The 23554-nt window shown below is 41.2% G+C and overlaps 1 protein-coding gene across 1 annotated transcript; it reads right to left on the minus strand.

The window, feature by feature from the left end:
• Positions 1–222: 222 nt before the first annotated feature.
• gdf11 (growth differentiation factor 11) lies at positions 223–21995 on the minus strand. Its single transcript, XM_022745142.1, has 3 exons — positions 21408–21995; positions 6361–6734; positions 223–605 (listed from the first exon to the last, which is right to left on the minus strand). Exons 1-3 carry the CDS (start codon positions 21820–21822, stop codon positions 228–230), a joined length of 1167 nt encoding a protein of 388 aa, XP_022600863.1. The 5' UTR covers positions 21823–21995; the 3' UTR covers positions 223–227.
• Between the last annotated feature and the right edge of the window lie 1559 nt (positions 21996–23554).

Here is a 23554-nt window from a genome sequence, read left to right on the forward strand (position 1 = left end):
CCTTTTTTTTTGATTCATATTTCACTTATAACTTTTTTTTTTTTTTTACAGTTAGAATCAATTTAATTACTGGAAAAATGGAAACCCAGTGGGATGTTTTTGTGGCTGAGCAAAAGTGAAATCTGGTGCCAAGGAGTGGGTTCTGGTGCCAGGGGAGAGCTCCGTAAGGGTTTTGGGTGGTTCGATGCAATGGTGGCTGTACACAAGTGTGCGTCCCCTCCTGCTGCCTAAGAGCAGCCACATCTATCCACCACCATCCCTGGGATCTTGCCATGGATGATCTGCTGCTTGTCATTGAAGTAGAGCATGTTAATGGGGGACATCTTGGTCGGAGTACAGCAGGGCCCTGCAGAGCCTCGGGGGTTGGCGTGCTGCACCAGGTGGGTGTGTGGGTATTTCTGCATGAACATGTACTCGCACTGGCCGGAGCAGTAGTTGGCTTTGTAGCGTTTGGGAGCAATGATCCAATCCCAGCCAAACGCCTCAAAATCCACAGTCAGAGGGTAGCGACAGCAGCGAGACTCAGTGGAGTGCTCATCGCAGTCCAGGCCGAGGTTTCTCCGAGAACGTTTGGTTGTCTCAAGAACCTTCACTTCCAGGAACGGCTGCTGGAATCAGGGGGAGGAGGGGCAGGACAGAGAGAAAGAGGTGGTTATAAGAGAACAACTGCAGAGCCATGGCTGACATATCAGTTATGGAAAATACAATTACTGACAGGTAATAAATGGCATTTTTCAACAGTTCTACCCACAGAAATTTAAAATATCAACATCTTAGAGTTAAGATGGCATTATGCTTCTCCAGCGTGTGCGTAAGCGAACGTACATGTTATCATTTGGGCATGTAAACATGTCATGTTTAGCAAACCACAATGTAAAGAAAATGTAGTAGAAATAAGGAAATGCATTGGTTTACAAAGATGTTTCTGTATTCTCACCCTAAGTTTGATTCGACTCTTACGTCTGTGTGCTAAAGCTAGGAAGAGAATAGCTTAGCTTAGCATAAAGACTGGAACCTAACCTATGTGCACCTCCAAAGCTAACTAATTAACATATTGTGTCTTGTTAGTTTAACAAAAACTGAAAGAGAATATTTTAGGTTTTAGAGGGAGTTTTGTGGTTTAACAAAAGTTTTTCCAACCGTCCATCAACCTCAGTGTGTGGACAAGACTCACAGCTGTTGTTCACCAAGAAACAATTATAGCACATAACTCTGTAAAACCAAAAACCTCTTTACATTTATGCTTTTATACAAATTTGAAAAAGAAGATACTTCATGTTAATTAGTGAAATTTCAAAGTGCTGGTAGGTGGGATTTTTAACTTTGGACAGGGAAAGGTGAGCTGTTTCCATCTTTTACTGGTCTTTAGCTTCATATTTACCTCACAGACATGAGAGTGGTATCAATCTTCTCATCTAACTCTCGGAACGAAGCTGAACATGTGCACTTCCCAAAATGATGAGTTATTCCTTTAATGTCACACACTCTTAAAAGTGTGCATATATTTAGTTCCTTAGCTCCTTTGAGGCTGCACTGTTTATGGCATCAGTGTTAACTATAAACAGAGACTGATCTAGATATGTCTTCTGATTCGTATAATCACTAATTCTATCACATCACATACAGTTTATGTTCTTCTTTGGAACAAATACAATATAGATTAGACCTTTGTCACAGCAAACATGTCCTGTTAATGACTTTTACCTGATGAAAGTCTGAGGTTTCTGAAGAGACATTAATGAAGTGAGTACATTTGGGGGACATTTGTTATATGGAACTGGGGCATTGTTAAGGTTATTATTTTGAAACATAAGAGCTTTGTCAGGCTGATGGAGAAAAACAAATTGAGAAAATAAAGTGTTTTTTCTTTACGTAAAGACACATAACCACACAAAATCTCCTGCCCACTGAAATTCAATCATCTGTTTGTCATTGAACCTGCTAACAAACTTATTTCAGAATAGCAACTATCAAAGACAGCTAGTATTACAAAAGAAACGTGTGAAGAAGTTTTAAACGCATTGTCTCTCGTTGGATGATATTTATGATGTTAATACTTATCAGAAGGTTTAAGACTTTTCACATTCTGTTGCTCTGGTCATTTATCAAACTAGAAGAGCACTCAGAGAGCACACACCTCCGCCAAGGCCAATGTCAAACAACATATACCAGGCATCAGAGAAAAAAAATCAAATTCATAGTAAACGATTCTTCCCTGGCCCGTGCCCCATCCCTATACAAAGTTAGGTGCAAATTGGTTCTGTTCTTTTTCCTTATCCCTGCTGACAAATAAACTGACGTGGGTGAAAACCAAGCAGCAACGTTGAAGACAACACAGGAGTGACAAAATCTGCAGTTCCTCGAATGGCCACTCGAGGCTGGCTCCAAAAGCGAGTCAGTCCCCATAGACTCCCATGTTAACTTTACAGCAGAAATAAACATGTTTACAGGCTCCTACAAAAAACGGTTTTGGTCTCCATAGCTAATTTCCCCTTATGCATAATTGAGGGCGTACCACTTTGAGTGACAGGTGGACGAGCGTATGCTTGCCACAAACAGGAATGCACTGAAGTCTTGGCTCCACACACACACACCCCACCACATTGCTCATTTTTGGATTAGGAGTTAGGCAGAGTCAGGCACTGCCGAGATCACAGAGGCTATGTCCCATCTTCATATACAGTTTATGGTGAAAACTTAACATCCTTGGCAAAAGTACAAAGCAGACAATGACAAAGTTTGAAACTACTGTCAAACTCAAGCCCTGTCGAACTGCTCCAGCAGTTACTCTCAGAGTTTGTTCTGCTAATAAAACACATCACACTAAAAAAGCTAACAGAACGATGTTTAGGTGATGAAAACTCAATGTTAATGTCAATGGAGGCCTTTGTGGAGAGTAAACTCTTGTAGCTGTGGTGTGTTGTGACCTTTCTCTCAACATACATAGGAATAATTCTGTCACACCAGTATACTAATGCAGTTCAGTCGCAAAATCAAGGTTTCTGCAACACGACAACCCCAAACTGATGACCAACTGTAAACAACTAGTAGTCAATCAGGCTTTTTTTAAGACATTTTGACATGTCACAATAAGAAAAATTAAAGATCAGCTAGTTACACAGACTCTGTAGTTTTCTGTCCTGGTACATGAGCACCAACTCTTACTGGGTTCCTAACACATCAGGTAGGTAACTGCATTCATCTGACATACAAAGATTTAACAAATTCTAGATTATATAAAAACCACTGCACTACCCCTTTTACAAGAGTAAAAGAAACTCGACCAATAAACTGGTTTCATGCATTTTACAGCTGAGTACAGTCAAAGCCAGCTGAGCCAGTATCTGATATCATATGATATAGTAACCATGACAACACAACACAGAATTCTTTATAGTACAAAGTCTTAACTTTTCCATAAATATTTCCTCATTAATGTGAATGCAACTACATCATGTATACATAGGGGTGTTGCCATTTTTACATCGCAAGACAGTGAATTCAGGGATTTTCTATAAATACATTTTTACATTATGTTTTACATGGTTCGTCACAGCCTCTCTGCCGCCATGCCCCAAGGTCTCAACCAGGTCCAGTTATTTTTTCCACTGGAATTAATCTGAGGTCCACCAGCATTTCTTATTGTGACGTTGGCGTTGACGTTGGTAAAGAAAGAGGTTTGATTTAGCCTTGCATTAGGAATAGTTACAGCCAGTTTTTCCTCAAACTATACTGTTGACAGTTGGGTGACCCTTAATGAGCCAAAGTGACAAAGGCAAAGCTTTAAACTGTGTCAAATTCAGGATCTACTGATCTAATATGTCACAAAACCATATGAATTAATTTGTCATTTTTAAGGTAGGAACACAATCTGCCATTTGAGCACTGATTCAAAGAGCACTGACAGAAACTAGTCTTTTCTAACACTGATTTCTTGGTTTGATCCATGACCCACGAGGTCATCAGCAGGCTCATATAACCTTGACCTTTGGGTAAAGCTAGCGGATCAAATATTTTACTCCATCATGTTTGTTTTACAAAGCCTTCCTCTCCCCACAGTGATTCCAGCTGGGCTCGAGCACAGTTTTTTGTGACGCATTCAAAAGAGGAAATAAGCTGAAAGGCCGTTGGGGTGAGACCATGTCAGCTTGGCCTTTAGGGCTTTTGTTATAGAAAAAAGACCCAGAGGATCAGGGAGAAGCAGTGTTTCACTCTTTCTTTGCTTGTTGTGTTTTGTTTTATTTTTGTACACTGGCCTGTGTTTTTGATCTTTTCCTTTTTTTTTGCTCAAGAATAATATTGCACACTGTGCACGCTGTGTGCTCAGAGGGCAGCGATTTATTGGCCAAGACACCAGAGCTGACCTCTGATATGTGTTGTGAAGATCTGACCCAAATGACCACTTGGTAAATATTTGGTGTTGCTTAACTGGGATGACTGGCCTACATAATTCAACATGGATGTTGTATGTAACTGTCAGTCGCAGTGACTCTGGGATTTCTAACTAGATTAATGGTTCACGGATGGTTTTGCCTTGAGACTGAAGTTTGAACTCATTCGTGCAGCAGCCCCATCCATTACATTAGACATAAGCCCAGTGTTTATCATTAAAAAAAAGAATCTAAGCAAATATGTAGGTCAAGGCAAGTCTGGTCATATATGTTGTGTACATTTTAAAAATCCTGTTCTCAAAGTTTGAGGCCCAGAAGCAACTTCTGTCAACATGAAGCCAAATGCACCGCAGGCTGAGGTGAAATCCTTTAAACCTTTCAGCCTTTGTTTTCAATAGAATAGTCATTTAGTCAATGTTTTAGTCTTTTATCACCTCATCTGCAAACCACAAAAATAATGGAAAAATGCCCAATAATTTTAGGATTTCTAAAACATGTGAGCCAGTGCAGGTCATCTGCACCATGCACAATTACTTTGTTGTTAGTTGCAGTAGATTTGACGATGGGATTTGGTGATAACTAATAGATGAAGGCTGATCCAAACAAAGCAGCTGTGTTTTCTCTGGAGTGAACTAAATATAGAGTGGTCATGACTGACACGTTCAAATAGAGTTTTATGGTAACAGTATTTAAGGGTAAAACTATGTGTGGTGTTTCTGTACATGACTGGTTTATAAACTTCCCATCTAGTTGTATGTTGCCTTTTTTTTTAAATGGATATGATTGAAATACAGAATTATCCACAATTTTAGATGACACAGAATAAAAACTCTTCCTGTGCTCTTATATGTAAACAGCCCTCTCTTACGACAATTCAAATGTTTGACTTTTCAGGACGTATATACCCAGAAGAGATGGAAGTGGCAGAGCTTTGTGTTGGAAGTTTCTGAGTTCAGCTTTCACCAGATCACTTCCCCAATGCTGAAATATTTACAATAGATAGATTTACAATTAGTATTTTTAACTGACACAACAAGTACATGTTCATGTTTAAGGTGAACCTGTGGCCAAGCGGGTATATTTACTGTGTGACTTTGTTATTTAGGTGGTTCAAATAACGCAGTTTCATAAAAAACATTGTTATCTGCTTTGGCAGTGGTTCAAAAGATGGCCTGTGATGTCAATATGGTGCACACTGAATTACCTATTGTTGTTAATATCATCACTCCATCATAGTATTTTGTTCATATCATAACATAACAGGATGTGCCTCCCTTCCTCCTGTGCAGCCACTGGTTTTTATTCATTGCACTGAGATGTGAGAAACCACATGCAGATGCTTAAAACTTGCTTAATATGAATAATGTGAATGCATGTGTGTATGTGTGTGTGTGTGTGTGTGTGTGTGTGTGTGTGTGTGTGTGTGTGTGTGTGTGTCTGTGTGTGTGTGTGTGTGTGTGTGTGTGTGTGTGTGTGTGTTTGCGCGTGGTGATTTCATTCAGCTTCTGATGTTCACTGTGATGCTTCACTTGATGTAAGTGAGCTTGAAGCCTCTGCAAGTTGATTTTCATACTAACGCACTTCAGCATGCTTTCATGCTAATTATTTTGGCTTTTCAAAATCTGCTCTAAAACAAATAAAAAGCATAAAGGAAGCAAGACAAATATTGGAGGGAGACAGCACAGGACTGACAGTAGAGAAGATGTGCAGATAGGGAAAGGGAAATAACATGCAGGATGATAGCAGTGCCATCCATCTTTTTCCCCAGGATTATTTCTTAAACTATTTCTTAGTTCAGTCCAGTTATCAATACAGATCCACATTTCCCTTCAAATCAAGGTTTTCTTTTTCACTAACATTGTTTTAGCTGCCCTCTTTTGATTGAAATATGAACTGGCATTTGTATAAATGTGAGCTGTGATGGAAGTGATTACCCCCCTTCCCCAAGGACAGGTCTGAGGGTCCTTACCAGCCCCTCCTCCCCGGGTCGCAGCGAGGTAACTGCCAGGTCATTGCCGCTCTCATCAAAGGCATTGATGTCGATTCCCCAGTTGGTGTGTGGCTGTTTGAACCAGTTTTGCAACACATGCTTAAAGTCAATACTTTGCCAGTGCCCGACCCTGGAGTTGAGCTCTATCTTCAGGGAGCGGATGCGGATGTGGCGGCTGCCCTGCTCCGTGACGGGCTTCAGTCGGAGGATCTGCAGGTAGACGGTGGAGGTCTGCTGCAGCGGTCGCAGGTAAACCCAAAGCTGGGCCTTCAGCACCTTGGTGAACATCAGTTTGGGGCTGAACTTGAAGAAGCAGCAGCTCGGCTTCCCATTCACCTGCACCAGCGGCTCCGCTGTGGAAAAAGCACAGGTTACATTTATACTTGTACTGTAGATGCAGTATACTGTATACATATGTCATCATGAACTGCAGCGTCCCTGGCTCATGTTCAAACTGTGACCTTTTGAGACACGTCATTTCCTGTCATCTACTTTCTACTATCGAATAAGGATTAAAATTCCCCCCAAAATAATTTAAAGGTCATTTGATACCTCCGCCACAACATGCATTTTGCTTCTATGTATGTGCCAAATAGATTTTTCTCCACACAAGTATCGTTTTCATTTTGGCTCCATATTTGGTGATAAACATTACAGCTACGACGTTTCTCACTGAAATTTCGTTGATGAAATCTGTGATTCTGCAGGTGGTGCTCTTCTCTGTTTCTGTTTAGTCATGGTGACTGTTCTTGCAGGGACATCTGCATCATTCACTCCAAACAAACCACCGCTCACAAAGAACACATCACTTCCTGTGCACCAGAGGGTTTTTTTTTTAATCAGCAAATCCAAGTAAAACGTTGAGTAATGCAAACAACAACTTTTGATCTTTCAACAGCTGCAGTCTGGAGGGATGGGTTGAGAAATTCACTATATGTTTACGTAAACATGAACAAATGAAACAGACGCTAAAGGGAATAAAAGGAACAAACCACAACACTTATTCTATTTACTGGTAATAACTGAAGGGGATCCTCTCTAGTAGAGCCAAGAGAGGCTTTTGAAGATAAAAGAAAATTTACTCCCAAAGGGACACAAAGAATCAAAACTATCTCTTGTCCAGGGTCTTTGTTTTAGTGTTCCAAAATATAAACAGCAAACTGAAAAGTTCTTCCTCTAAAACTTGAACTAGAGTTTATCCTGTATTAACGAGAGTCAGTGGTCAAGGCCGGTATAGTTACTGTAAGTCAGGACAGTCTGTGTTTTAACACATAACTCTTGTGAGCAGGCTCTGTGTTTCTATGGCTCTCACCACACTGATGAATGGCTGCTGATTGATTAAAGCAAAAAGCAGGTACACAAAAGAAAAGAAAACGAGAAGGACCAATTTGGGCTGAAAACATTGTCCCGATATAACAAAAGAGAAATTTTAAAGGGAGCTGTTAACAGTGTTGCGAGTCCTTGGGTGGCAGAGAGAGCGCAGCTGCAGTTTTCTGGACTCAGCAACTTCACGGGAAAGACGTGTATGTGTTTTGCACACTGATCATAAAGCCAAAGACTACCACAGCCCCCCACGTCACAGAGAAGCGTTTAACACAAACTGATGAATTAAGGAGACTTGTACACAGTTTGTGGCTCCACAACACACTGTCAACGTATGGGATATACTGTAGGTTGTTTTCTAGATGCAATCCCAAGTTTCTAGTTCTATGAAGAACATTAATTAGGGTTTTCAAAAAGTTAACATAAACCTTGAGTCTATGTTTTTCACAGAAAATAAAATATAATCCAAACCAGAAGAAGACAGTTAATAAAGAAGTATTTCCATGATATTGGTAAACAGCAGAGCCTAAATTGATTGAGCACTACTTTTTTTGGAAGATTGACTGCTGTCCACGTCTATATGCATGAGAGCATTTGGTTATCATATGTGCACATGGTCCTGTTGTTTGGTCCATTCAGTCAGGTTACATTTGGGATTACATCAAGGTTGGAAAACAGATACATTTGCATATTAAAACAAGAATCAGTAATGGTGGCCAGTGGCCAGATGGTAACCTTAGATTCCCCTGGGTCAGTTGTAATGAAATGGTCTACCTCGACATCACAACTAGCAAAATTAAAACATCTCAAGTTTTTTTTTAGAGGCTCTCCCTTCTCGCAAATATATTTGGGTTGTGGATTATGGGTAATGTCAAAGAACACAAGGCGTCTCCTAAAATAGGCAGATTTATTCCTGTCATGATCCTCGGCTCTGGTGTTCCTGTGATTTGCACCACATGTCAAATCTGCACATGGTTCATTTACATAGACCTCCATCTGATATAATGACATCCATCCATTGCATTCATACATTCATTTCCATGTAAAGCGTTCATTTATTAAGGGAAATTTATTCTGCATCTATCTGGCATAATAATTTGCCAACAGAGTACAATAGAATATTTAATCTGCCTATTTTCTCTGAGCATATTTGACATATTACAACTCCAGATTTTAGTAAATAAACTGCCATCTTCTGTTATTTATCTTGAAGAGGAGTGTTATTGCTCCACTGTTTAAAAAAATAAGAGAGAAAAAAAAGGCATGGACCTGTCAATCACTGCTAAATCTGAGGTTGCTCAGGCAACCTGCAAATGCTTCCTGGGTCAAAAGGTTATTTGGCACCTCAGCCTAGTTAAGAAATGGGATCAGGGGTCAAAACCGTCAGCCTCTTTACATCTCAGGGGTGCTGGGGAGGGGCAGCCCCTAATAGCCAGATTGAGTTTGAAGGTCAAGGTCGACCTTATGGCAATGGTAATATGTCTTTCTTCACAACGCGCCTTTTCACCAGAGAATCATTTGAAATCTCTGAGACACAACAGCACTGAATCAGCCACAGTTTGTTTTTGTTTTGATTAGGGTGGAGATTCTCCAGCCAATAGTGGATTGTTTATCAAACCTCGGTTGACCAGGAGGGAACACTGCACCGGGCTTCTTTTTTTTTTACACTAAACAAGTGTTGTAATTGAATTATGGTCATGCATTGAGGGATATGAATTCACTGAGGTACAGATGGACTATCCATTAGAAGAGTCCAGGGCGAACATTGAATAAGGGCCAAGCCGGGGACAGACGTGGTCCTTCAGCCTGTATTTCCAGGGACAGTCATTAGTGAGTGTAAATTATACAGTGTCTCACGCTGGACAAACAATATGTCAATGTTCCTTTTTGGTGGGTTGCTGGGGTCACAGCAATTAACGTGGGTGGTGTTGTGTTCGCTCATCAGCACAAAACTGGGAATGAATGATTCTGCAGTTTGCTTGGGGTTTACTTGTGATTACTACTTTTTTTTTTTGGTTGTTTTTAATCGCTGTAGATGGGGACAGACACACAACAGCTCTTCCTTTGCAAACAATTTCCATTGCTTTTGTTGAGTTCTTGGAAAAAAGGAAACAATTCAACCAACATTGCATAGCTGAAATGGTTCAGTTTCCCGGGCAGAGGCCTGTCTTGAGAAGCAGTAATCTGAGAAGCAGGGCCCGTGTACCGTGATCCCCGGTTATTAAACACACATGCACAACATATGAGCTATGTCATGTTAAACAATGACTGCATTGATAGGCAAAATCAATTTGTGCCTTTATAGATCCTGTAAGTGCACAAGTAAGCAGCAAACCACGGAGCACGAATGCCTTAATAATTACACCCCACATTTTGGCAGAGCGCTCCACTTGTGCAAAACGAGCAAGGCTAGCTTGTAAAGATCAGAAAACCAATGGGACATTTAATCCTTCTACCGTGGCTGACTTTGCTCCTGCTGCCGTAACACATTAATGTTGAAAGACCTCATAATTTTACTGCCACTGCAGGACTGTTTTTATAGCTTAATTTCCTGAACAGTTCGTTTAATTATAGCTCATTGTTTTAACACGCTGACTTCAATCCTGCAATAAGAGCTCAGCACCACCTACTGGAGCAATAACACCTCTCTCCTCAGCTACACTGGTAATGAAGATAGAAACTAGTTAGTTTACAGTAAGAAGTAAAAAACAAGTCAAAACCAAATGAATTATGGACATAGGAAACAGGCTTGTTTGCTTTTCCTCCTCATGTTTCCAGCCTACTACATTATTACAGCAGCTTATTTCCCTGTGGTATAATTGCAGCATATGCAGCGCATGAATTTTACTGCCAGCACGCAGCAGGCCTGCAGGTGAGCCTATCAAACATCTGGTGGACTCCCTGGGTACCTGTGTCCCATAGTTAGCCCACAGCCTCCTATACATGCATGGAGAGGGAGACATATAGAATATAAGGGTTTATTCACCATGCCATCTGTCCGTTTTAATACGACCGTGGGCCATTTTGAAGTTAAATGCTTTTAATAAAACAGTTGAAAACAGATGGAGAGGGGAAGTTAAGGTAGTTATATAATGAATAGGTAACATGTGTTAGCAATGACTGTGCCAAAATATTATAGTATGTGGTAAAAAAAAAAGCAGTAGAATCTTTATTAAGCGAATGGATACGTGTATTTATCTCTGTGCTAAAGGAGAAAAAGCAAAGACAGAACTGACAGAAAGTTCACAGAGGTTTCTACTTTGTTGATGAAGACTCTGATCTCTGTGCTGCTGCCTCTCGCACTTCCTCGTGCTGTCAACTTTAGCAATAAAGAGCAACCTCAATATATTTACTGCAATGACAATCTCTCCACTGAATCACCACAACAGGATGAAATGCATAACAAGCTTAAAAAAAATAGGAACATGTGCAAAAAATTGTTTAAAATTAAGCTGGGTGATGAATTTGCTTTACAGTGACTAATATCAGACGGGATTAAAGGATTAAGACAGATGTTTTTAGCTTTAAAAACAACCTTCACACTTACATCTATCTCACTTTTAAACCGAAACGGTTTCATTAAAGTTCACTTTTCTTTATCCAAACTCTTGAAAGGCAGTCGTGTGCATATTGTAAACATGTGAAGTAACATATGCCGACCAGGTGAAATACATGCAGCCAAAGTGGGGTGGGGAGAGAAATGGACATCTATTGTTAATGTCCAAATGGATAATGCATAATGGTATAAACCTAGATAGGCGTTTCATTTGCATATATATCTATATTTTCTTTTCTTAATGGGAAATGCAAATGTGCCATTTTGTGGTGAGTGTGTGTTTGGGAGCCTTCGTGTTGAATAAATGTGACTCTAGGGTATCCCCACGCACCTCGGCATATTAATCATCGTGACACGTTCACGACCCTTCTAATAAGACAGGGGCCACAGTGCACCCCCTCAAACATCCCATCCCACCCCAGCCCCACTCCCTCTTTGTCTCTCGGCCAGTCCCCAGGGACGGGAGAGGGTGGTGGGGGAGGCCAGGCTCGAGCTGGGGATGGACGGGGAGGGGGGGGTGTGAAGTTAGACCCCCTCATTCAGAAGCCCTCCCCTGGGACAACGGCAGGCACAAGACTCCTATTAGGACTGAGCACAGTAGCCCCCCAGGAGCAACAAAAGACACCTCCTAATGCTCCCTGTTCCAACTCAGTGAGCACACACACACACACATGGAAACATGCAACTGCACATAAACACACAACACGCACAAGCTCTAAACTGACTGACATCAGCAAACAGACTCGAAGCTCATTGCTTTTAGTGTTTAGGGTTATATATGTTTGTATTATAAGGGGAACGTCTGTGGGACATCTCCAGCAGGACGGGCACAGAGGATGAAAAGACTGAGCGTGCAGTGAACTGCAATAAGGTGGACAGCTGGACAGCAGGAAGCATGCTGGGGTCTCACCACTTGTGTTTGTGTGCATCCACACATACATGCAAGACGTTAATGTCACAAGACAATGCTCTGCTCTGCTTCCACAAGTTAAAACCAAAAACTTTTTACTCATGTCACATAAGTAGATATGTAAACAGGACAAGGCAGAAAGATGGCTCTGATTGATTTGCTGTGTCTGAGCTGCTGCTGCTTTAGACTGATGAAAGGCTTTAGTCACAGGACAAATTAGTATTACTTATCTGAATTGAATGTGGCCATCAGGTTCTTTATTACTGTCAATAAAGGAAACATCACTGCATGATGAAACGATGTAATAACAGTGAACAACATTTAACTGATTTATTATAGTTAAAGCACAAAGCTGACAACAGTTGGTGAAAAGGCTCAGTTTGTACCCACTGAATTTTAACTAACCATTAAGGTCCAATCCATATTGTGCTTTTAAAAAGACCCCCCCCCCCCCCCCCCCTACACACACACACACACACAAAAAGAAAATGAGAAAACTAGAATGACCAGTAAAATGAACATTTATGGCTGAGCAGAGTTTTGTTAACTTTTATTTGGGGTTAACGTTGGGGAGCAACACCCAGTTGTTTTGTTTATTACTGAGGTGAAACCTTAAGGTTGTTTATATCCTGGTGATTTAGAAAAGCTGTGATGACATATTGCACATGTCTCTGACTATGTTTTCATCACCTGCATGCTGAGAGTTTCAATCAAGCTCACACAGTTTTCATTTCATGTACCCTCTTTAATATTCTGAAATCTGAATCTTATATGGCAGACATCACCCAAAACATACAACAAATTAAAGTTTTGTTCTTGGACATATGAACTTTGTGATTTAGTCTACTTAAGTGTGTACACAAGGAGAGAGTATAGAACGATGAAAACACAGATTTAGCAACAAACTCTTAATTTGCAGGCTTAACCATATGTCACTAAATGTGGTGATAATGTGCTATATATCTCTTCAACTGACTGTTTCTTCTGAGCTACTTCACTGAATAACACAATTCATCTGTCAACTCAATTTGAATAACCAAAGGACAATATTTACACCCATTATTAACTTGCACTTCACTGCTGGTCATCAAGTCGCTGTACTGAACACCAATGTTACCAAAGAAAAATCGGTGCATGATCATTGCTCAATGTAACAGGCAAAGCTTAACACAACATACAAACATTTGTACAATACAAATCATCGACAGACGAGTTTACTCTGTGGCAGAAACTAAAGCAAAGTTCAGTTCACATCACTTGTCAGCTAACATCACCATGAGATGGACAAATAACTGTTTGTTCATCTCAGCAGTTAAAAACCTGTGGTAGAAGAATTATAATTTAAATTGTGCGGCTGCTTATCTTCTGTCGTGGTCTAGTTTTAGCAGAATGACAAAGGTCGATTTTGTTTATTGACTCGTTTGATGGAGTTCAATTCTACAAACCTGCTTGCCTATCTATAGAGAGCTGAAGTAAGAGCAAGTAAGAAAATCATTCAAAATCCCACTGACATCTGTAACTAGGCGAATAACTAACAACCCAGCCTTGGAGCCTTTTTCAACAGTATGTTGTGTGGCTTGCTTGAAACAAGCTCATATTTTTTTAGCTGCCATTTCTAATTTCCCATGAGCTCTTGACGTTCACAGTCATGCCCGAGAGATGAGGCAAATCCATGAGCGAGTTGAGGGAGATCACAACAGGTAAGTTGAGCAGAAAAAATACTTTAGAAGAGAGGGTGAAGAGTTTTATCAATATATACAAAACCAATTTGAGATGAAATAAATACCTGCGCTGTTTCACCTTTTTTCATGGAACCTAATGTGTAGTTTTTTCTGTGCTCACAAAGTAACTTTATTGATATCAAAGGTTTCAGTTTCCTATGGCAACGACTGTAGCGGATACAGATTTTTCTCTTAATGTGGAGAGCAGGAACACATTTAATTTCTTTTCAGGAAATGCTAAATGAGAGATTGTACTGAGTTATGGAAGCTAGTGGAACAGAGATTAGACTGCTCCACATTATTACATGCTACAAGTGACCTAGAACAACACATACTGTATAAACACTGGCAGCACATATTGGTTGTTGTTACAGTCTTCAGTCAAACCTCTGAGATCATGATCCTCTGAGTCACTGATATTTTTTTTTAACATTGATCAGTGTAAACTCTCCACAGACCATCTGACAAACAGCTCCATGAATTTATATTACAATACATTTGTGTTGGAAATCATTCAACACTGGCAGTGAGCCTGCAGTAACCATGCATTACATTCGATTACATTAGAATACATAACAATCCATACAATAAGACATAAATTGTTGTTTTACAACAGTTTACTGTACTGCAAATAAAATGACTTTAACCACGTGTTTAATTAACTATTAGGCCCTAAAAGCTGTCTTTCGCCCCTCAACATACATAAAATGTTTAACATTGCAGAGTCAATGTATGGGATTATTTGTCTGTAATCAAATTGTATTTCTTCACACTGTATGCTGCCTCAGTCTGTTGCAGAGCACCAGTAACTTGGACCTTGTGCTCCGACAAGGACACGATCCCTCACTGGCTTCCCAGTCATGAACACAGCCACTTGTGCTTGCTGGAGATCCCACAACTGGTAACTGATGTGAGAACTTTGATCCAATGCCACTCTTGTTCTAGACATTGTACATGACTTTTGATGCTTTACATGCGAATTAATAATTAAGGAAAAAAAAAGTTCACTATCACAACTATGCAGATGACGCTCACATTTATCTCTGTCATCAAGTGACAATGCTCCATTAGACTCAGCAACCAGCGTATTCAGGAAATCAATTGTTAGATGAGCCTGAACGTCCCACAGTAAATACAGACAGAACTTTGATAACCTCTGTCACCCATCTATTTAACCTTTGCCATATGAAACATCATAAGCCCTCAGGTAACCTGTTCCCAGAGTCCAAACAAAACATGGAGAAGCACCATTTATAAGTATAAAATAATATATAAGATAATGATGATCACCTCTTAAAGCAGGTAAAAAAAACTAGTATGCTCAACAAGTCTCAGTTTGCTCACCATCTTAAGACCATTATACATCCTTCATTTCATCCTGCATTCTTCCCTGTTTGTCTGTTTTCATTTTTCTAATACATTTTCAGTTTTCAGTGTCTTTTTTCTCTGTTATTTAATGTATATTACACATCATGCATGAACTACATGTAATGTATTCAAATAAACTTGTCTGAACTTCTAGCCTGCATGCTTGCAAAAACAATTAATCTAATCCACCCAAATACATTTCATGTGTTTATTGTTGCTGAACCTGACTCTCACACTGCAGCAGGACAATGTTTTGTTTTTTTAGATTGTGCCCTTAAATCTCAAACAAACACATACATGCACCATCCTTCAAACACACAGACACACACACACAAACACATGCACATGCACATACACACACCAGACACACGCGCGCACACACGCACACACACGCGCGCACACACGCACACACACACACACACACACACACACACACACACACACACACACACACACACGCCATCCACTGATTAGTTACATCTCCTTAAATACTCAAAAATGTGCAATATTTCTCTCTGGAAGTGTTTCTGTTTGAGCACACTCAGCTACAAAAAAAAATCCCTGAAGCCACCCAAATCTGTCAGAGCCTGAGCCAAGAGTTTTCTCTAAAGACAAAGTCAGTGTGGCCACTTTGTGCCAAACCTCCCTCTATGAAGCATTTTCTTTTTACCGTATCCTCAAGGATTTCTGTGCAACATGAAACTATCTATCGTTCCCTTTATAGGCTTCTCTTTATCCATTTGTGCTGTACATTATATGAATCAAACTCTGCTCTTCTCCCTAAAGAAATCACTTCAACTGTGCATTTTCATAATGAACTTCCTGGGGTGATGTGGGTAAGGCTGGCAGAAATACAACCACAGGTGATAAATACAGCGAGAAGCTGATCTCCCTTGCCGCAGAAAAGAGGCTAATTAAATTTTCATGTAGATAATCATGAGCTAATCCACTGTTAATTGTGCTTCTTTCCGACACAGTGGCTCCCTCATGGGATCCAACATTATGTCCATGCAGCATTTCCTTTGCTTAAACGCCTCTTAGATTTAATGGACTCTTCCATACACTGATCCTCAGCAGCTCCTCGCACACGACCACACAAAGCCTGAACGCATCCATCAACAATAATCCCCTCAATGATCTCCATTTTATCTTTTCACTCCCCTCCTCCTCCTCCTCCTTACTCATGTCCCTACACAGGGCTTAATTACTGGTGCGAAGTAATTATTTCCTTTATTAGTGAAACGTAACATCTGTTTCAGGTCTTTTTAATTGTACCTATAAAACCCTTCCATGATTTCTGTCCCTTTAGGATAGGACTGGGCTGCTTGTTGCTCCCTGCGGACTCACTCCCTTCTTCCCTTCACCCCCACCCCCCCCTTCATACCCACAGCATGAGCCGCGGTGCACCTAACTCGATCACACTCTTTGAAATCCTTTAAAGAAACCATGAAGAGCTCAGCAGTGGATACACACACCAGCTGAAAACGTAGGGGACAAAACATATTCTTGCACAGCCAATTCTTCCTGACTGACATTGATGCAGTCTTGCATCCATTCTCCAAACTTCTCAGTGTTGTATTTTTGGTGAAAGCATGCATTAAATTCCAAAGCAACATACTCCCAAATGCCAAAAGAAAAGACCGGCTGCAGGGACTGGTACACGGGAGCGTGGGAATAGGGGAAGGAGGGTGGAAGGAGTGAGATTCCTGAGGTCCTGGGGAAATTTTGTCCCTGTATTAATAGACTTTGGTCCCTTTGAAATTTTATTAGCCATAAAGTTGACAGTATGTTGTGCAATTTCTACAGTCCTACAGACCTTTCTTTCTTGAGTTTTTACTCCTTTTTAAACAAACCGGTCGTGCCCCGGCCTCCAAACAATTCAACACCAAAGTTTATCTTTCCCTCAACTGATGCCAGCAACGACACAGGGAGAACAGGTGTCATCGTCAAACTGAGACCTCCATGGAATAAATAAATCTATAAAAACCTCACATAGTCATCAACTTCCGGCAAACACTGGCCAGCGAGTTGAAGACAGTCCGACTTCTGCTGCTCTGTCCTTTTAGCGCTCTCCCTCTTAATTTTTATGGTTCCTGCACCTTCAGGAAATGACCCTTTTATAGGGTCAACACTATAAAAGACTTGTTTTTTTGTGGGAGTGGTTAGTGGATGAGTGTGTGTGAGCGTGTGTGTGTGTGTGTGTGTGTGGTGGGGGATAAGTGTTCAAGTTACTACCGGTTCGTCTTTGCTGCCAAAGAAAGAGACCCGATGAGGTTAATAGTCTCCTCTTCCAATATATCACATAGCTGTGAACTCTGTGACCCTTTTTGTCAATAGGAGAACTTTTCTCTGGAGTGTGTGTGTGACTGTGTGTGTGGGTGTGTGAGTGTGTGTGACTGTGTGTGAGCATCCTTATGCATCTACACAAGTGTGAACATGTGGAAATTTGTACATACATACCTTTACATGTGTGTGGATGTCCATTTTATGTACTGCAGAGTTGTGTAAGCCTGTGCTTGAACTGAATGTGCCTCATCTTAACGAGATTACATAATAATACCAGTATAGCACTTTGTGATGTTAGCCTACACAAAGTCAAGACGGACAAGACAAAATGTGGGTATAAAAAAGTTTAACAAAGTGAGAGGTCTCAAGAAGAACTGAGTGGTATTGGAAATGTTTCAAATGTGATCTTTTATATCTAAACCTCAGTATTAATCCCCTTAAAAGTGAAGTGTTTCCCTGCAAACAGTCACTGATTCCCCACATTCTGGACACACTAACGTGTCCATTTGCTGGAATAAAACTTAAACATGGAATAAAGGCTGGGAAGGAGGGTAAGCCAGTGCTGCTCTCTGCTGGATTCTCTGTTACTGGACAATCTTAAAATTACTGTCACAGCACACAGACACAAAAAAAGTTTACCCACAGCAAAAAAGGATCAAGAATACATTAAGTTCTTCTGGAGTTGCCAGACGTCAAATAGCGTGTCAGCATCAAAACACAGAGAGAGAGAGAGAGAGAGAGACAGAAAGGAGGACAAGGTCTCTGATGGCAGAGGAAGGTCTGGTCTAAATGTCTTGGACAGGTGACAAATGGGAGACTAGAGGGGTCAAATCCTCACCCCACCTCAGGCAAAACAAACCAAGCTCCAAAATACACACTTTGCACAAGCGCTCATGACAATTACACACATAAATCAACATGTACAAACTCCCGCACTTCAGCTCATATGTTAATGCAAACAGATTTGTTGATTAAGAAAAAATCATCAACACTCATTGTCAGTGCTGCAGTAGAAAATTCCCCTGATAAACTGCTCATAAACCGAGTCACCTTTTCTGCATGAGCAGCAAGCGGAGCGGTTACCTACACAACACGCTGTATGGAGGGAGATGTTTTAGTACATAAAGTGCCGCACTATGATATAAATAGCTGTACTTTTCCATGAAATTTCATAGTAATTAGAGACCAGGAAGCATGGACCCTCTCAACCCCCACTGCGGCACCCACGTACCTTGAGTGAATACTAAGAAGCAACTCTGGCACAGGTCCAGTTCAGTATGTACTGTGTGAACCCACATGGCCCATCAAAGGCAGTGTGCACGACCGTGAAAGGGTGATTGGGTTCGAGGTGCGCAGGGAATAGTGTTTGAAGTCCTCCTTCTATCAGAGAGACAGAAAAAGGCACTTTTAATCCTGTGGGATCACTAAGGCGCCACAGGCAAAAAAGATGCACTCATTCTCTCAACTCTTCCATGAGTACCGGAGAAAAGAGGAGGAAGGAGAGAGGGGGCTAACGGGGAGGAATGTGGGGGCTGGGAGTGGTTGCGGGTGGGTGGGGGGTGAGGGAGGGGGAAGAGAGAGAGAGAGAGAGAGAGAGAGAGAAGGAGCAGATGATAAAAACTGCAGCTGACATAAAGAGATGAGGCAAACAGAGCAGAGAGGAAGTGCTGTAACATGACAGATATAGCAGTAATGTCAGTCATTAAGCTCCTCTGGCTGGCGTGATGCTGTCAGAAGTATGCAATTAGCCAGCGTCATACATAATACCTTTCCTTTGGCTTGAGAAGGTATCAAATCACTCGGCATGGTGTTTTGTGCGTCTGTGTGTGTGTGTGTTTGTGTGTTTGTTTGTTTGCGTGCAGAGGATGGGAAGCAAAGAGTCAAAAATATAGTTGGAGGTTATTGTTTCCTCTGTAATGTACAGCTGAGGGTGTTGAGATGGAGGGAGTTTCATCTTGTCTATATTTACAAGTGGAGAGGGGATAAGCCAGTAAAGCACTGATCTGCACATCAGAGAAATCACAGCAGGTTATTACAGAAAGTTTCAGTTGTCAGCATATATCACATACAGTATGAGTGTTTGTGAGCAAGTATATGAGAAACATAGATAGATAGATAGATAGATAGATAGATAGATAGATAGATAGATAGATAGATAGATAGATAGATAGATAGATAGATAGATAGATAGATGGATAGACAGTAACTCAAATACCTCACAATGCCTCTATATGTCACTTGTAAGATATAAGACATCAGCCGAGCAACTCTCAGAGGAAACTATTTTTACGATGTACACAAGGTTTTTTCGAAAAGAGTTTTGCAAGTGGTATTTTAAAATGATAAGTAGTTAAAAGAGAGCGCTGGAACAGGAGCGATTCAGATGACCTGCAGTTACAACTGTCAGCTGATGACAGAGACAGGCGGGGCTGTCAGCACAGGTGATGGAGGTGTCAGTAAAATTAAAGTACAAGATATCAAAATAGACCAAACATAGGCCTGGACCAATTTATTCAAAAGCTAATTAACCGGTATGGAGACACTATAGGCTCCTTTAGTACGCAGATAGACAGACAGACAGACAGACAGACAGACAGATAGATAGATAGATAGATAGATAGATAGATAGATAGATAGATAGATAGATAGATAGATAGATAGATAGATAGATAGATAGATAGATAATATTATAATGATAAATTAATTATGTCAGACAACACATAAAGCCACAGTCTCCTGAACACAGGCCTATCTTTGTTCACTCTGGAGTAAAAAAAAAACTGATTATTTGGAGTGTGTTTCATCCGCCTTGTGCAGAATATATTACGTGTGTAAATGTTGTTGAACCCCGCGATTCGCCAGGAAAAGGTCACACACTCCCCTCGACACTAAGTGATTCTCTGTCTTTGTGTACTCGTGGTGAAAAAAAAACGAGCTGCGCCTATAAACTTCGCATTTAAAAGGCAAGTGCGGCCGAGGGGGGCCGCTGCATGAGGGGAACAATAGCAGCTTTTTGGACACACTTTTTCTCACTGCGATGAACAGCAGGGAAACCGGTAGAGCCTCCTATAAAAGACCGATAGAGCACAGCTGCCAGGGTTCAACAGTAATTTTATAAAATGTCTCTAAGGGGCCTGCCTGCGGTTTATCTGTGGATTTATGGGAAACCATAAGAGGGCGAGCAAATTGTCAGGGGGCAATAATCAGAGGGCCTCACGACGTGATCATAACTCCAGAATTTAGGGCTTTTATGCAAAACAGGACATAAAGGATAAAGTGATGCAACTGCCAGCCAAATGCTGCATTATCATTAATAATGCACTTGACATTCAAGCGGGTCTGCCATGCGTTGCACACAAAAACGATCTCAGAGAGGGAAAGTTTGAACATGACAGCAGGAAGGTGGACTGAGGAGTTCAGCAGCTAAATATTAGACACCCTGCTCCAACAGCACTTAGCCCTCCATCCTCCTCCCCCCTCCTCCTCCTCATCATCATCATCATGATCATCACCATGAAAACAAAAGTTCATCAGGCCATATTGGAGCTGTCTGTTTCAGAGTGACAGGGCTCTTTATGCTGCTGATTATTGATTTATCAGGTCCACACGTTAATCCCTATTTTGACAGCCGTGGCAAACAGCTGACCAGAGCCATTTGTCTAATTTTATCAGCCCGCTCCAGACACACAGAGTGGACCCCCAGATCCCAATCTCGAAAAGTAGGTTAGGTCACTGACTTGACTGAGCCACAGCGGCTCCACTGTCCACGCAGCAGGCCTGAGACACTTCAACCTATCTGCTCCGCAATTACGCGCATGACGCATTTGGAGACAATATTGTTGGGTTGTAAACGATTACTCACGCTCAGAGGCCATGGTGATCACGGACTCCGTGGTGGCGTGGTACTCATCCTCCTCCATAAACTCATCCTGGGACGACGCGTCTCCCTGGAAGTCGTGATGGTCCAGGAGCTGCTGGAGCGGAGGCGCCTTGGGCAGCAGCTGATTGACCACCTCCCGGCTGATGTTGGGCGCCTGCTTCAGACGCAGTTTGCTCAGGATCTGGGACTTAATAGTCTCCAGTCTCAGCACTTTGCTCTGCTCCCTCCAGACACAGGCGGAACACTCGTGAGCACCGGCGTCCTCGTCCAGCAGAGACAGCCCGGCATCCGTGGGCGTCTCGCTGGCAGGAGGCAGCAGCAGATTGGGCTCATCGCTCCCCGACTGTCCCAGGGAGATGAGCACCATCAAGCACAGTAAGAAGTTGTACCTCGGCATGACGATGCGCGAACACCAGGCAATGCAACTTTTTCTTTCTTTTTCTTGTCTTTTTTTACTCCCTTTATCCCGTTATATCCCCTCTCTCGGATGTGCGCCGCTGCTTGCCTTATCCTACAAAAGGCAGGGAATCAGTGACATGCATCTAATCCAGTACGATCACCCAGAAGTTGCTTTTTTTTTGCAGCAGGAGCTTTTGCAATAAATTTTCAAAAAAAAAAAAAAAAGTGCGTTCCAGTGTGTCTCGGTACAGGCTGCTTTGATTGAAAGTTAACAAATTATCTGTCTGATGAATGCATAGCCCGCTCACATGTAGTATAATGGTTGTTTTGTGGGTCTTCTGTACAATTTAGTCCATGGAGGTGTGTGAATGTTCAGAAGTGTCACTGAAAAATGTGCAAGTGCGGTCAAAAAGGGGCTCTTTATATATCTCAGCTGCCCGGTGTCGTAATCCGTCTCCATTGGCTAAGATTGCAACAAAAGGCTTTTAGGTCTGTCACCAAGTCAAGAGGGACAGAGCGAAGGGAGGGTGCAGGCACTGTTATGAGAGTATAAATGTTTTTACAGTGCACTAACAATGTCTCACATTAGAGATATTGCCCAATTAGGTTATTATGATGATGGCAGAAACTATGGCTCACTGCGCCTGTTGTTATAAATGATTTTAATGGTGTAAACTGGGGGAAAAAAAGCCGCATGGATTCCTCTCTAACTCTCCACATCCACCCACAAATCACACCCATCTAAATGTTTATGGTGCATTTTAGTTTAAAAAAAAAAACCAAAACAACAAAAAAACAAAAATCACTTATATTGGATCTTCGTGCACCGGATGGTTATTACCTGATTATTAAGATGTTGCACATGGTTTTGCCAAGCAGGGATCTTTAAACTAAGCGTTAGTCTCCAGAAAAGTAGTTATATGCCCTTCTCTACAGACTCATGGTTGCATCATTAAGCTTTTAGAAAGGCTAAATCCCTTTAGGCAGCATGGTGAAAAAAGTAATAAATGGTTAACATATCAATAGGTTTTGCAATCATTCATGCAGCAGCAGCATACCTTTTCATAAAATGAATTATAGGCCTACTTATTTATGCAACTGGTGAGTCCAATTAAAGTGTCATGCATTTCTATATTGCTTCTCCTTTCATTATTATGCATTGTGAAATTTTAAGCTCTATCTGAGTCATATTTCATCTATAAACTCATCCTATACGCAAAAACCTCAGGATGTAATCAAAAGTTGCCGAGCTACAAACCATGCAGAGATACTGTTTTCATGACTGTATACATGCTTGATAAAAGTTGTGATATTTCTGGAGCAGACTTCTACAGATGCCCCTTGTGGAGCAATGGGTTTCCTGTAGTCACTGTGGCAACACTGACCCACTGGTGTCATCTGCTGGAGGGAAACATAGTTGCAGCTGCAGAGCAGATCATGTGTAAGTTTTTAGTTTTCATGTAAGCTGCATGTTATGTCTTTTTTTTGTTTAATCTGCACAACTTTTACGGATTTAACAAACAAGATATAACGTGTTGATTAGTGATTTTCAAAGGTGCTGATGGGATTTTGCTACCATTTTACTCAGCCAGGCTAGCTGTTTTTGTCTTTATGCTAAGATAGGCTAAATGTCTCCTGGTTGTAGCATCACCCTTGCCATACAGACACACAGCAGGTTGATACAGACTGTATCAATCTTCTGATCTAAATCTCAGCAGGAAAGCGTTATT

Source organism: Seriola dumerili, unplaced genomic scaffold (assembly GCF_002260705.1).
Source record: "Seriola dumerili isolate Sdu_G_001 unplaced genomic scaffold, Sdu_1.0 BDQW01000088.1, whole genome shotgun sequence".
Taxonomy (NCBI): Eukaryota; Metazoa; Chordata; class Actinopteri; order Carangiformes; family Carangidae; genus Seriola; species Seriola dumerili.